Source organism: Camarhynchus parvulus, chromosome 2 (genome assembly GCF_901933205.1).
Source record: "Camarhynchus parvulus chromosome 2, STF_HiC, whole genome shotgun sequence".
NCBI lineage: Eukaryota > Metazoa > Chordata > Aves > Passeriformes > Thraupidae > Camarhynchus > Camarhynchus parvulus.
The window spans coordinates 10,961,267-10,976,291 of NC_044572.1; the positions used below are offsets into that span (position 1 = coordinate 10,961,267).

The 15,025-nt window shown below is 44.3% G+C and overlaps 1 protein-coding gene across 1 annotated transcript in view; it reads right to left on the reverse strand.

Moving 5' to 3' along the window:
* Window positions 1–3,875: 3,875 nt before the first annotated feature.
* Window positions 3,876–15,025, reverse strand: part of ADARB2 (adenosine deaminase RNA specific B2 (inactive)) — a 305,668-nt gene continuing 294,518 nt past the window's right edge. Inside the window, exons 8-10 of the mRNA XM_030944243.1 lie at window positions 12,938–13,119; window positions 7,706–7,884; window positions 3,876–6,108 (exon numbers count right to left, since the gene is read on the reverse strand). Coding sequence (XP_030800103.1) covers window positions 5,932–6,108; window positions 7,706–7,884; window positions 12,938–13,119 — 538 coding nt within the window. The 3' untranslated portion in view covers window positions 3,876–5,931. The remainder of the gene's footprint in view (window positions 6,109–7,705; window positions 7,885–12,937; window positions 13,120–15,025) is intronic.

Genomic DNA, 15,025 nt, shown 5'->3' on the forward strand with positions numbered 1-15,025 from the left:
GAGGGAAAGTGCTCCCTCCTCTGGGGATCTACACTTGTTCATCTTTTTCTCATTTCTGAGGGTAAAATCTAGACAAGAACCTAAATCTGCTGTGTTCCCAGGTGAGCATCCCCAAACCAGCTATGTTATCAAGGCTTTTTTTAGTTCTCTCTTATGCCAAAAGCTCATTAAATTACAATCACAAATAATTTAGCTTTTTCCGTATATTGTGAAATGATATAAACATAAGACACATCCTCTGCACACAACTGGCTAATTTTCTGGGGATTACAATTCTTGCCTGTCCCTTTTGCCAGCAGCCTGAGGGGTTTATCAGTTGATAATCTCCCACTGAAACCTAAGATTTAGGAGCAAGTCCCACTGTTCTGTGTCATGGTCAGGATTTTAGGAGCCTGTGGTTTCAAAGGGATGCTGTTGTTATTCCTGAAAATACTTCCCTTTACCACTGAGACCAGGACATGAACAAGGCATTTGCTTTAGAAAAAAACAATTCACTTTAGAACCCACAGTAGAAATGTGTTGTGTTATAAATCTAAGAGTTAGCACTCCTAAGTGAGTAAAACCCCTGAATTTGCTTATTAAAATAAAATGAAATAAAAGCAATAAGCAGCAAACAGTGTGCCATGGAAGGGAGGGCTGGGTGTAGCTGGGCTGGTGATGCTGGGAAGGAAGGGAACTGCACCTCCAGCTCTTCCTTCAGGGGCTGTCAAACACAGCCTGTGCCAGCACCTGAGCTTGGCTTTGAGGTTGTGAGAGATGGAGGGCACCAGTCAGTCTGTCAGAAGAGCAGTCAAACCTGCACGTACCATTCTTCACATGGCTATTCCTCTTTGTGGGAGGTAGTTTTTGGTAACACTGTGTGCAAAGGAAGGAGCTGTCTCCTCTTGGCTTGGATCATTTAATGGCATTATAGGCTGCAAAGGCACCTGTTCAGGGCTGGAGGAGAAGGAACAGGACCTTTCCATTTCTGTGGCAGAACAAGGCTTTAATGGTCTGGTGGAAGTAATTCTGTATTGCAAAGGAAGTTGATAAAATAGAACATAAACTTCTCTAATAGAGGATTTAATTACCAGGAAAGCCAGGTTGAATAAAGCATTTGAGCAGAACTATTTCATTGCTGAAAAGGCAATAATTATTAATCCCCCTTTTCCAAGCCATGTCATTTATTCAGGAGGCCTTGGAGTATAAGAAGCCATGTGTCTATATGTCTGCATTTGCTTGTATATCTTTAAGTTGTTTGATTTTTCTTTTTTCCTTTTTTTTCCCTCTAAGCAGACTGTCACTATCCTTTAAAAAATCTCAGACTTTACTCAGATTTCCAGCTATCCACATGATCAAGCTGAAACCAGTCAAACTAATCAGGTCTCAGGGTTGGGCAATAGGCACAATGGTAATGAATCAAAAAGCTTTAAAAGCTCTTAGGTAGCTGCTTCATTCTTCAACACACGAGCATGGCTATCAAGGTCTAACTGCAGCAGAAGGACTTATTTATTTTATTTCAGAAGCAGGCACTTCTGTGAAGCCCTCTATTAGTCAACATATCAGCTTGTTCATGTTTTATTCTGTTGTTTATCCAATATTCAGTTGAAAAAGTAATAACTGTGCCTGGTGATGTTGGAGTGTACACTGTAAAGTTTTAAAAGAAGTTCAGGTATTTACCTTTAAACTTAATGAGATTAAACATGGAATCCATCCCTACAGTTTGCCCTAATGACTGCTTTGTAGTTTGTGTCATGGTGTGTGCCATGGTCAAGCAGTAGCAGCTACAGCTCAAGGCAAAATTCCACCATGGCTGTGATGGAACTGGGTCAGCTCACAGTGACTCTGTTTCCACACAAGAAACTTCACCTTGCCAATGCCTTCTTCTCCCTGCTTCCCTTTATCCTGCCCCAATACCTAATCCAAGCGGAGGAAATGAAACTGCAGCAAAATCTTAGCTTGGAAATAAAACAATGCACAGCACCTGCTGGGGAAGGAAACCCATGGGGTGGTCTGTGAGGGTCTGGCACTGACTTCTTCAACATGAGCAAGCAAAGACCTGTGGGGCCAGTGAGCTGGTGGGGCTCCCTGTGAGCTGTCAGGCTCCATTTCATCTTGGAACCACATCTTCACAGGGAGATGGACAGGGAAATCTCTTTCTTGAAAATTAAAATTTTTGCTCTTGGTGTATTCATATTTTCACAGTGGCTGCTGAAAAGCTTTGGATGTTTTGGTAACACCAGTGATCTCTATAAGGACTGGCAAAGGGAAATCACCTCGAGGTTAAACATTTGTGGGGATGGTGTTGTTTGGGCTCAGTGTGAGTTTAGTCTGCTGTGGCTGAATACTGATCAAAGCAAGAGCAATCCAAAGCCACTCCATCAATGAAGCAGAAATCTGCAGAGATGTTGTGACCTTTTGTTCATCACTTGAGTTTTCTTAAGCAACTTTGTGCAGCAAGTGCCATGCAATGTGGATCTGAAAAAATGTATTAAATTTTATTGAGAAAGATTTTTGAGAGTAGCCTGGAAGGATCAAATTAGAGATGTATCCAGTTCACTCCTCTTCCAGGAAAACACTGTGTCCTTTTATGGCTTCATCTACATGAGCAGGCAATCCCTCTCTCAACACAAATGTGTGGTTCCCACAATGCATCTCATCCAAGCTGAACAAGAAGATATCTGTAGATCTACAGTAGTTGTGTGTGAAAATACATACTAGCATTCTGGAGCACATTCCAATTGATTGCTAAGTCATAGTGAAAAATTGTCAATAAACAGTGAAAGAACAATTTTACTTGGCATTTTATTCACTTAACAGAAACATTCACTTATCAGGTATCACTGAAGTGCAATTTACAGAACTTAGCAGCAAATTCACATATGTAAATTCAGATTTATTTTCTTTTGTCATCTTTTTTGTTTCTTTTTTTTTACAAATATTACAAATGTACATCCATTAGTACAGTATTGCCATTCACTCATGCATGTTATGTACAGAATCTTCACTAAAGAATTACTACTGAGCAATTTTTCCTTTGCTTCAGGAAATGCTGTCTGTAGGTCATGTGTGCTTCTGGGATGGGGTCCCATCACACTGTTGTTGCACATAACGAGAAGAAGTAGATATTTAAGGTCATACCCAACCCTAGTGCCAGCAGGTGCAACTCCACTGAGATCAGCTGATGCCCCACTTGCAGTGGGGACTCAGTTTGGTCCCCACTACTAAACTCATTTTGGCAGCTGAATCCAGAGTTGCATTTGTGTATTTCCTGTAACAAAGGATCATCTCATCCTGCCACACTTTTTTCTATGTCCTTAAAAATAACCAGGCATGGTGCTTTGTTGTCACAGTAGCTGCAACACCAACCTGGTGTAATTACAATGCATTAGTTGGGTTGAAATCATGCCATGGCTGGAGGAGGATGGGTGAGGGCAGGGAGCTGTAAGGAAGAGCCATTGAGGTCTCACGTGTGCTAGACAAGGCCTGACTCAGAGAGGAAAAGCAGAAGACATGCTCCCCCCTGCCCTGTGGATCTCTGCATCAGAAACCTTGTCTTCCTCTCTGGCTGCCCTGTGGTTTCTCTTCCTCAGTGGGAGCAGCCAGAGCCCTGGGGGCCACCACTGCCACTGTCCCCTGCAGCCTCTCCCACACCTCCAGCCCTGGGCTGGCCCCTGCCTGCAGCCCTTTGGGCACATCTGCTGCCCAAATCACACTGGAGGTCTGCAGCAACAGCTGTGTTAGAGGGCAGGACCATGTGCAGGTACCTGGAAGCTCCCCAAGGTGCCAAAAGTATTCAAATGTTAATCAGAAGAGCTGTTAAAGTGGTCAAAGTATTGACAAAGTGGTTACCACAAAGTGTTTCCATTGTTGAAAAGACTCAGTTTTTGGTTGCCTTTTTTTTTTAAGCTATTTCTACTCTAAGGATATTTTTTAAAATATTTTTGGTAGTTAATATGGAATGTATTATTTTGTTGAAAAGGTTTCCGGAAGGGGAGAGCTTTGTTTTACCTAATTTAAAAATTCTAGTTTATCACAATTGTTTTTATACAAGACACTATAGATACATCTTGTAGTTTATAATCTAAAAATAAAATCTCATCAAAATACTGTAGCTATTCTATTGTGGGCATCAATAAACAATGTATTTACTGTATATGGCTCTCCAAACATGATAAACCCTATACAAAGAGCATCTATCTTTATTGATAGGAACAGTTTCCCGTGTAAAGGAAATTACATGGAAAAATATGAGCCTTGTGTTGTTTGAAAAGTAACTCAGCTTGACAGTTCTGAGAAAATACCAAGACAATTATCACAAATCAGTAGCAGCATGTTATATACAGATTTAAAGACAATCACAGGAATAAAAAGAAAACAGTAGTTATATACCCGCAAATCCTGTCATCTAAAAACCCAGGAACTTAGAGAAATGTGCAGGGCATTTGAAGGTTAGTTTTGCAGTGGGACTGTCAAAGCTCAGTTCTCCCATGACTGTATCTTCTGCATTCTGATGAGGTTTGGGATGGTTCAAAGATGAGATTGTATCAGACCCAGCCCAGTTATGAAGAAAATATTTAAATGTGGGGTGATACTTGTCTCCTAAGTGAAAAACTCCATCTGCTTTTCAGGCTGCAGATGAGCATGAAGAGTAATAATAACACTTGGCATTTACACAGAGCTAGAATCTGAAAGCTCATGCATTGAGTAAGACCTTACCCAAACCTGTGGTTGCCTCTGCTGTGCTTATGTCAATTGGACTTTGTGGAGAGGTAAAACTCATTGCAAGAGTGACAAAATCTTTCTTAAACTGTTGCATATGACCAGAGCATTTTGATCCTGCCAAGTTCCTTAGATGTGAAGCATTTATTGTTATCCCCATTTGACAAGTGGAGAAACTGAGGCAGGGAAGAGCCAAGCAGCAAATGTGCTCTCTTGTTTGGGGATGTCTTACTTGTGGGTACCCTGGTGATTGCTCAGATGCATGGAGCATCCTGAGCTCACACCCACTTAACTCAGAGCTCTGGGTCATCAGGAGATTGGAGATCTGAGGCTCTGGGTCCTGCTGCAGCCTGCCTGACTTTAGGCAGCTTCCTGAAGATCCAGAGCCAGGAGCGTGGACACACTGCTCCTCCCTGGCAGCCCCTGCAGAGCTGTGCCCCCCTGCAGGCAGCACAGGGGTGATTGTCCCCTAGAAAAGGATCTGCACCCTGGCTGGTCTCTGAAAGGCATGTGAGATTAACTGGGCCAGACAAGTAAAATTTGCAGCATGCAAATTGTGCCTAGAGTTGAAGATTTGTTGTGAAGTGGTTTGTCCAAGGTGTCAGGGGGAATAAGTGTGAAAACCAAGGGCATCCTGATGCCTGGCTTTGTGCTGAGAGCCAGCAATGAAAAATCAGTTTAAAAATGTTGCATTTCTTTGAGGTCCAAATTTTTTGTCACAGATTTAGGCAGTTTACAGGATGATTTTTGCATAGAGGTTAGGAACCTTATTTTGTGGATGATTATGGATGCTCTGAGACCTGCTTTCATGCTGTGTGCCTGGGGTGCTTCCATCTCTGCTCACTATTTTCCATTATTCAGTGATGACTTTTGCACTGATTGTGTGAGGAAAACAAAAGTCTATTTTGGATCAGACAGGTGGCCCACTAACACCTCAAATCAGTAATAACCAACAGCAATAAACAATAAAAAGCAGAATCTTGGTGGGGGTGGCATTATAATTTGGGCAGGTACATTCTTGGGAAGGGATCATGAAAAAGCAGTTTTCTAAAGTTGAGTTCAGTGCATCAGACACATTTCTACTTATGTATTTCCAATACAGGATTAAAAGCAAAATATTCCCATGGAGGTTGCTATTAAATCTCAAACTGCTTCAATTCTCTCATTCGTCCTGCCTCGCCTTCTCTCCAGTTGGTTTGATCCAGTCGTGTAGAAAAGGTGTGGAGTGATTCACACAGTTAGTAGGAACTGATCTTGCTCTGGGGGTTTCTTCACCCAGGTGCCCAGGCCAGCTTTCTGAAATGCTTTAAACAGCTGCTGCTTAACAGACTGGTACGTGTGAGCCACCAGCTTTGCCTCGCTGTACACTGATGGCATCTCTCCATGGCTTGGTACTCGTGTGCTCAGCTGCAGAACAAAAATCAGGGAAGGGAAAAAAAAATAGAAAACCCAACCTGTGAGCCAAAAGAAACAGGAGGCTTCAGTGGCTGTATAATCTTCCTGTCTACATTTCATAAGCAATCACTGTGCTTTGTGTGTTTGCTTTTGGTTTAACAACCAGCAAGCCAGGGAAGCAATAAATGCTGGTGACACAGTTTTGAGCCATTGTGAGCAGGAAAGGGGTGAGCAGCTCTGCCTTGGAGTGGGCAGAGGCAGTAGCAAGTGTTGGTCTTGGTGTGTTCTACAAAGGCAAAATGCTACTTCTCAATTAACATCATTTTATGGACAAAACTGAAAGAAATCCTTTCTGGAGGTCTTTAAAGCACGTACTCCTTTAAAGAAAGTTTAGCCTGGGAAGTGGAGCAGCTCAGTGCTTCCAAGTAATGCCCAGACACAGAAAAAGAAAGGTTGTCTTCCAGACTCCCCATTTCCCCTCTGTAGTCTGTTATTGCTGGGAATGCTCTGAAACCTGTCCAGGACAGGGCAGAAATCAGGCATCAGGGTTTGTGCTGCTGTGGGAAAACTGTTGGAACACTGGAGCTACCCACAGCAATATCACATGTGCAGTGCCCCTGGAAGGACATGCAGGAGGGAGCACCCTTTGCTCTGCAGAAGGACTAAACAAACCCCTCTGACCTGCCCAAGTCTCTACCATGCCAAACCTGTGGGGAAAGGCACCCTCAAGGCAAGCCTGATGAGCAAACAGCTCTTGTCCTTGTCTCTATGCAGGAGAGATGCTGAGAGGCAGATTAAAGGGGAAGGTGAACATGCAGCCTGCAATGAGCTGCTCCTGTCTGTGTGCCAGCACTCTGTGGGGCTGTACTGGCTGGAGATGTACTGGCCCAGTCAGAAAGGGAGGGTGACATTGCCAGCCTGGGTGTCAGTGGGCCACAAGCTGGCCTGGCAGCAGTGGCTTCTCTCTGGCTGCCTCTTTGTTCCCTTTGTTCCCCAGAGGTAGAGAGTGATGACTTTATCAAATCCTTGCTTTGTCAAGGGCAAAGTGCCCTGCTCAGCCACAAGTTCCTCTCTCCTGCTCTCTGCAACCTCATCCCTGGTGTGAGCCACAAGCAATCCAGCTCTCCCAGCCATAGCTCCAGCCATGGCCCCAGTTTTGTTCCTGTGAGGATCCCTCTGTTCTGGGGGTGGCCGGAGTGCTGTGCAGGAGATAGGCTGGGACCTGTGTCACCACACTGTGACCAAACCCTGGGCACAGAGACCAGTTGGTCCCTTCTGCTCCCCACAAGGCTCAGGGTCACTGATGGGACAGACCCTGCCACTGCCTGCAATGCAATGACTGCCACCAGCCTCCTTCCCCTGGGGTGTCCTGCAGAGCAGAACAATGCCTTTGGGCTTGTGCCCACCCTGCCGGCTCTTTTGCCTTCTCTATTGACTTTGTTGGTGGAATTGTCTCCAACTTCCCTCCCCACCATCACTCTGCCTTGTTTGCTTCCACTCGTTTCCCAACAGGAAAGAGGTTTTGGCACTTAATAAAACAATTCTTTCCTTGTCTTCACCTCTCCCTGTCCCTGTGCTACTGACAGGGCTCTCAGTGCCCCAGACCCACCTTGCCATGCAGCTTGGCCCAGCGAGTGAAGAACATGTGCTTGCAGAGGCGCGAGGGGCCCCCGCAGCTGCGCTTGCCCGTGGTGGCGTTGATCACCTCCAGCTCCGCGCTCCCCAGGACCCAGTTCACGCTGAATCCCGGCGACTTCCCGGGCTGCCGAGCGCCTGCGTGGCTCACCCCTGCAGGAGAGGGACACCAGTGACTCCAGTGCTCAGGAGAGTGAGTGCTCAGAGTGCTCAGGAGAGGCCCCAGTGCTGACTCGGAGCTGCTCCTGGGTTGTGGTGGCACAGGAGACACCCCCAATGAACGCCCAGTGAACCGCTGGCGTCGTGCACTGCACGTGCTCTTGTCACCATTGGTTAAAAGATACCAGACCAAGTGCCTTGGACAGACAGAGCTTGGTAATTCCTATAGATTTTTTCCACCTTGCAGGCAAACCTTCCATTAGCCCAGGGAAAGCCTTTGGATCGGAGTGTGAGCTGTTGACAGCAGTGGGACAGCTGCTGAGTGAAATCTTTCACAAAGGCTTTAATGGGATAACAGGTTTTTACAAGGAACTAAGCAGTACAGGGCTTTGGCCATTTCTTTCAGGTGAGCTTCCCACAGTCCTGCATATTTATCTGCTATTATGTCCCGGGGCCTTTGCTGTGAGGGGATGTCTAGACCCCAGGGGATAAGAAAATGCAAAACAATACACTTCATCATCACAGAGAGAGAGACATTATTAGATCCAAGTTAATAATGACCTTGTAAATATCACAGACCTGCACAGACCACATTTGGTCCCCACCTTGTGTCTGCCTGCCAGATTCCAACCCTGTACTGGAGCACCAATTTCTTGAACAGCTAGTTAGTGTCCTAATGGTGATATCTGGGACATCTTTAAGTGGAATGCATCATATGTAATTTTAGATAGCTGCATTAATGATGTTTACAGTCACCTGGGATGACTGCATGACCTTAGTGTCATTCACATGGCCAAATTTAGACATCTGAGCCCAATACTGAGGCAGTGCCTTCATGGGTGAGATCTCATTGGCTCTGAATGCAGACCAGGGCTACAAGGTCAGGTATGGATGTTTACATGAGCTATTTTTAATCAGGTAAATTTTTGTCTCTTTTTAACTATTTAGTCCAGCTCAGCCTTTCCATGAGTCCTTTTGCCTTTTCATTTCTTGTACCTGAAACCAGGGAAGGATTAGTCTTTGCAAGAAATAAGAGGAATAAAAAAAGTGGTTGGCTTATTTTCCAGCACAGCACAAATGCAAACAAGTGAGCTCTGCCTTGCCCTGCTAATTAGTGCTTTTGCAGCAAAGAATCAACAGTGGGAGCTTCCAAGGCTGGAAAACTCAGAGTGACCTGAAGCACTTTGAATATTTTTGAAAACACGGACCTTGGATAACGTCTCTGGATCCAGTTGTTGTGTCCCCCACTGCAAATTTGCTGTGTGGGCCACCAGCCTGCAGACCTGGACCACAAAAGCCACCATGGGGAGCAGCAGGTGGGGACTGTGCTGGTGGGCAGGAGCTGCCTGGCACAGCCCCCCCAGCAGAGGCCAGTGCCAGGACTGGGTCTGTGATTCCAAATGGCAGCTCCTGCCTGCAGCAGCTCCAGCAACAGCTCAAGTTTTGCACTGCTTCCATTGCTGCTGGGTGGAGGCAGCAGAGAGAGGTCCCTGCATTTTCTGCTGAGAGGATTTTAAAGAACTTTTGCATAGTGAGAAGTACTGATATGGGCTGTTTAGAGAGAAGGAGATTAAAGAAAAGAGATCAAAGCCCCTCCTTTCCAAAGTGCCCTTCTTGCCCAGGATCTCATTTTCAAAACAGATGCACACCATGAGCATCTGCTGGTCTGAGGCAGAATGGGAGGAGATGGGAGCTGGTGGGAATGCTGCACCCACCACTGAATGTGTTGAGCTTGGAAAGCTCCTGAAAGACATCTTGGGGGAAGTGGAGGGCTGTGCAGGGTCTGTCTGGCCAGGATGCTGCCTCTGCAGGCAGCTGCTGCATCCTGCCTGGAGCCTCTCAGCGTGAGGAGAAGCAATGCCACTGAGGGACGTGCCCCTTCTCTCCCCTGTCCCCTCTGCCCTGGGAGGGAGCTTCTAGAGCCAAATGGAACTTAGCACACACAGAGAGAGAAAGGTGGCCTTTGAAAGGAAAAAAATTATATGGCAAACTCACTTTGTATCGGTGACAAAGCTGGAACTGCAGAAATCATCTCAGTCACTGGGACTGAACTCGCTACCGTGTGTAGAAGAGAATTACAGCTCAGTCATAACCTCACCCAGGATTTGTAAACACATTCATGTCGTATTAATACCTCTTTCAATTTTTTCCCCCCAGAGATAACAGATCAGTCTGCATCTAAAACTCCAGTTCACCTAGGCAACAGGATTTAAACTGAGAGCTTGAAAATCAGATAGCTCTGCAGCGCTGCTCAAGCGTCTCTATGCAGAACAAGATGCAAACAGATCAAAATCAGCTGTTTGACACTATGCACCACTCCCTGTCAAGATAGCACCCAAAAGCTTAGAGGATTGGAGTGCCAAAAAACATGATAGCAAACACCCTGCCATGCAAAGTTGCCACAGGACACTAAATAAATGAAAATGTTGTGAAATCCCTGACTAGAGGAAGAGCAGGAAAGGCTGCTCAGAGGGGAGAGCAGGTTGCGGGTCCCCATCAGATGGGGGCTGGGAGAGCAGCCCAGGCTGGTCCCAGTGCCAGGAAACCCCTATGGGCCCTTTGGCTTTCATGCTTTCTCTTCCCAGCTATTATATGTAGATAGATGCATTTAAGTAAATAGAAGATATTTTCACATCCTTTTCTGAATTCAAAAGAAGAAGTTTTAAAGAAAAAACATGAGAGTCATAACAGAGAAATACAGAGCATGGATATATTCTCTGATTGTTGATATTTTTATAATTTAAAAAAAAATTCTTCCATAATTTTCTTTTGAGAAATAACTGCTTTGATTTATTTAGATAGTAACGCTCAAATAATCTAGGTTATTTTCTCTCCTCTATGTACAACATTCTTCTTAAAACCCACATAGCAAAGAGTACAACAGAAGACAGATTTGAAAGAAAAAGAAAAGTCTTTGCACAAATAATATGAATTTGAGTACTGTGGGATGTGAGCTGAAATCTGTCCTCTTTCTCCTCTCTCTCCCAGCAAAACCTCATAACCCATCAGGATACCCTTTAAAACAGCCTCACTCTTAAGAGGACAGGGTATAAAAAAGGCATTTCTTCTAAAAATTACACCCAAGAGGAATCTCAGTGGAAGAGTGTAGTTCCATCTGGCTGGGACTGATAGAAAACTGAGCAGAAAACCTCCCTGATTATTTTTCAGTGGAGCCAAGGAGTTAATCTCAGTACATCTCATCACACACCATGACTCTCCTCTCCATTGGAATGCTTGTACTGCTATTATCAAGTCACAAAATAATTGACACCCTTATAATTTAAGGACTCCTGCAGTCCTGGGCTGGTCTGATGTCCAAGACAAGAGTGGGAGATGGAGTTTCCTGGCTGATACTGTGTAGATCTGGTCTCTTATGCATTTGGAGAAGCTTTTTCTAGGTGCCCATCCCTTAGTCACTGGATATCTGCTGGCAGGGTTTCCCAGGAAAAAGAATTGTGGCACAAGCCTCAGCAATGTAAGTTTTAATCAGCCTTGCCTCCCTGGGATTTGTGGGGGGGAGGGAAGATTACAAATAATGGTGCTAGAGACAAAAACAATGCAGAGAGAGAGAAAGAGAGAGATTCCTCCCACTGCTTCTCCTGGGCTGAGGAAAACCGACGAACAAAACCAAAGAGCAAAGGAAATGCTTTTCCAAACAGAAGCCTCTGGAAAAGAGGAACACAGCCCAGAAACATGCAGATATTTAAAGTGACACAAGTCCCCCTCTGATGCATTTCTTATTCCCTTGAAATCTCTAGCAATGACTCTTGGACATACACACACACACTCTGGCCAAGTATGACCCATTGATTTTACTCTGCAAGGCCAACCCAGCTGTTCTGCGGTGAAAACTCTTATAAAATCCCTTTTTGTGTTTTCAATCCTTCGACAGTTGAAGTGGGTTTCCATGTACATCCTGCAGTGAGATTGTGTGTGCCTCTATGGGTGCACCTACAGTGTGTCAGGGCTAGCACAGGATGAGATCTGCTTTCCCAGTGGGAGATGCAGTGGCTTTGGCAGCTGGGGCTGTGTTGTCAAAACAACAGCCAGATTTGAGAAATGGGGAGATACCTCCTGGCCAGCTGTGAGCTCTCTCCTACCTACCACAATGTCATGTGAGAAGGAAGAGGAGGCTGAGCCATGCCCATGGCGGACATGGACATGTCCATGGGCAGGAGGAACAGGTGGGGACATAAACTGAAGGGAGAGTGTGGATCACAGCTTCCTACTCACTTGATTGCAGTCTTTGTGCAGCTGCACTGAAGAGTTAAAAAATGGAGATAAGCTGTTCAGAAAAGGATAAGCCTTTTGACCTGTCCACCTCACAACACATACACGCACATTACACTTGCCAGAGGTACTAAACCACATAGAACCTGAGAATTTCCCCAGTGGCTAAACTATCACTTCTGCCTTGTTAGAAAATTTGTTCAGCCAAACAAATTTTGTCACAAGGACATATTGAAAAAAAAAGCCCATGAAATAGACAAGGCATAAACCAGAACCCGCCTTAGTGAGGAACCTAGAGGACATTGAAAGGTAATGGGGTACTCCACTAAAATGTCCTGTCAGTGTCACAGCGTCCAGCTCTGTGACACTGACATCATACTGATGTCTCAGGGAATCCTCCCAAAGAACAAATATCAAAAATTAAAATAAGGATCTAATCTGGTGCAGAACTGGTATCTCTTAGCATTCACATGCCTCATGAAGACCTGAAGACAGTTAAACCTAAAATTTACTGAAAGCTTCCTTCTGGTTTTTGGAAGTGTTTTACTTAGTCATACTTTTCCCCCCCATTCTAAATGTTCAGTGTACAGTGGTTGTTTTCCTAGTCAGCTTGTATCCATTAATGATCCTTTTTTGTGGCTGCTGCTAATGAAAGAGGATTTAAACACATCGGTTTCTTTGTTCTACAAATTCATATTCTTCAGGAAAAAAAAAAAAGGCTGTGAGTTAATGCAAACAAAAAGCATTCCTGTTGGTCAGCAGCATGACTGGAGATGGGAGGGGGGATTATTTGTCTTGCAGGCAGGTGTTTGCTCACCACTGAGAAGCAGCTGGTTGCGGCGGTAGGAAGCTGGCAGCTGACCAACGTCCTCTATCCTGTGGCTCATCACCCGGGACAGGTGGCCAGTGTGGTACAGGCTCCCCACCACGATGCTGTGCAGGTACAGGGGTTCGATGAAGGAGCTGAGCAGAGCGCCTTGGAGCCCAAGGATGTTCCACCTGGAAAAAAAATTCAGGAGCAATAAGACACATGGATGGAGGAATGGCCATACTGGAGCTACCCTGGGAAAATCAGCAAATGCCAGCGCATGGGTTAGAGAGATGAGGGATGAAACTATTCCTGTCCCTGCCCTATGATACAGAAGGCACTGTTGGGTTATTATACATCAATGGGCTGATTGCCCCTCCAGGACTATTTGAGATTACTGTGGTGCTATTCACTTAAGGGATGTATTTCCATCTTGTTTTGCTGCAAACAGAGGCTTCTTGTCAAAAGGTTTTCTTTCTAAAAGTGTTTTATGTTTGAGGGATGTTCATTTAGCATGTCTCTAGAAGAATTTTATTTTTTTCCTGCATCTATAATGTTTCACTTGCAATGGTAGAGTTAGAATGAGAGTTTTTGTTATTTCACCTTTATTTGCTACATAAGTACCATCTGCATGCCATACAGTCAAGCTAACACATGACTTAGGTGGCCAAAATTCCCCCAAAATCTTTGAATGCCTCATAGGCTGACATTTCTTTGTACAAATGACCATGAAGATATGAAGACATCCATGAGCATTAAATCCTGGTCCTGAATAGGAAAAATAAGAGAAGACTTGAGCTTTTAGGAAATTTATTTGTAATTGATAGCTCGACCTTCTCTGAAGTGCTCAGAGAGATACATCTCACCCTGTTGCTGCCTTAAAGGTGCAGCAGAGTGGTGGTGGGAACCTTGGGACCTTCCACCTGTTGATGACTGAGACCTCCATGCTACTGCTGGTGGAGTAGCTGCCGGAATGGCTCTGCATTTTAATAGCTTATGAATTTTTACATCAAGCTAGGCACAAATATGACAGCCTGCTTGCCTCTAAATTCTTCAGGGGACAGCTAATTGGTTAATGAGTGGAAAAATTAAGAAGGGGAAAGAAGTCATGATGCAGTTATCGTCTTGGCAAACCTATTTAGCTCATCTAAGAAGTTGCTTCCCACCACACAAATGTTAACGGGCTCTCTTACACTTGGATAATATTTTTACTAAGTTGAACACTGTCAGTCTGTCTGAGTAGTTTTGAGTTCGGGAGTTCAAACTGAAAATGCTTAGAAAATGGAGTTTGGAGAGTATATTTTGGCTCATTAAAACCCAAAACACCGGCAATATTTGGAGTTCAGTAGCTGCTGAAGGAAAGGCTATGAGGTGTCTGCTATATAAGGCATCATCCAGTGGCTGCCATGCTAAATAATGTGTTTAAAACAGAATTTCCATCAGCAGCAAGCATTATGGTGCTAATTTCTTACATCATTGTTCTTTTCATTAATTAACATTTCTCAACCGTTAGTGCAATTATTGCAGTGCCTCTGTACTGTATGTCTCTTTTCATGATTAATAAGGAGTCATTATATTTCCCTTTCCTGAAGCAGTCAATTAACATGGAATACTTTCCATTAATTACTGAATGTTTAAAATCAGCATGCTGTACCTGGAGAGCAATCTGCTCTAGAAACCTGTGACACCAATTGCTTTTAAAAGTTCTCTTTAAATTTTATTCCAAAAACACAAGCAATTTAGCTGGCTGTATTAATTTGCCTCCGAAGCAGGGCTGTGAATGAGAAACATCTTTTAATCTCATGCAAGAAAAGGCAGCCATCTGGCTGCTGAGGATTTCAGAGTCAGACTCTCCCTGTCTCCCTCTGTAAATGCAGGCCATTAAAGTAATATGTTCATCTACATAAAACTCAAATGAAATATAAAAGGTAATATTTATATACAAACAATTTAGTCCCACAATTTAAACAGTCATTGGTTTTATGAAACATTTACTTTAGTCGATCAGATTTGCATAACTTCATTTGGGGAAAAAAAGTGTGGTCATTTCTGCAAATCACATCAATTTTAAAGGAAAGAACTAGCTGCCTCTTTGAA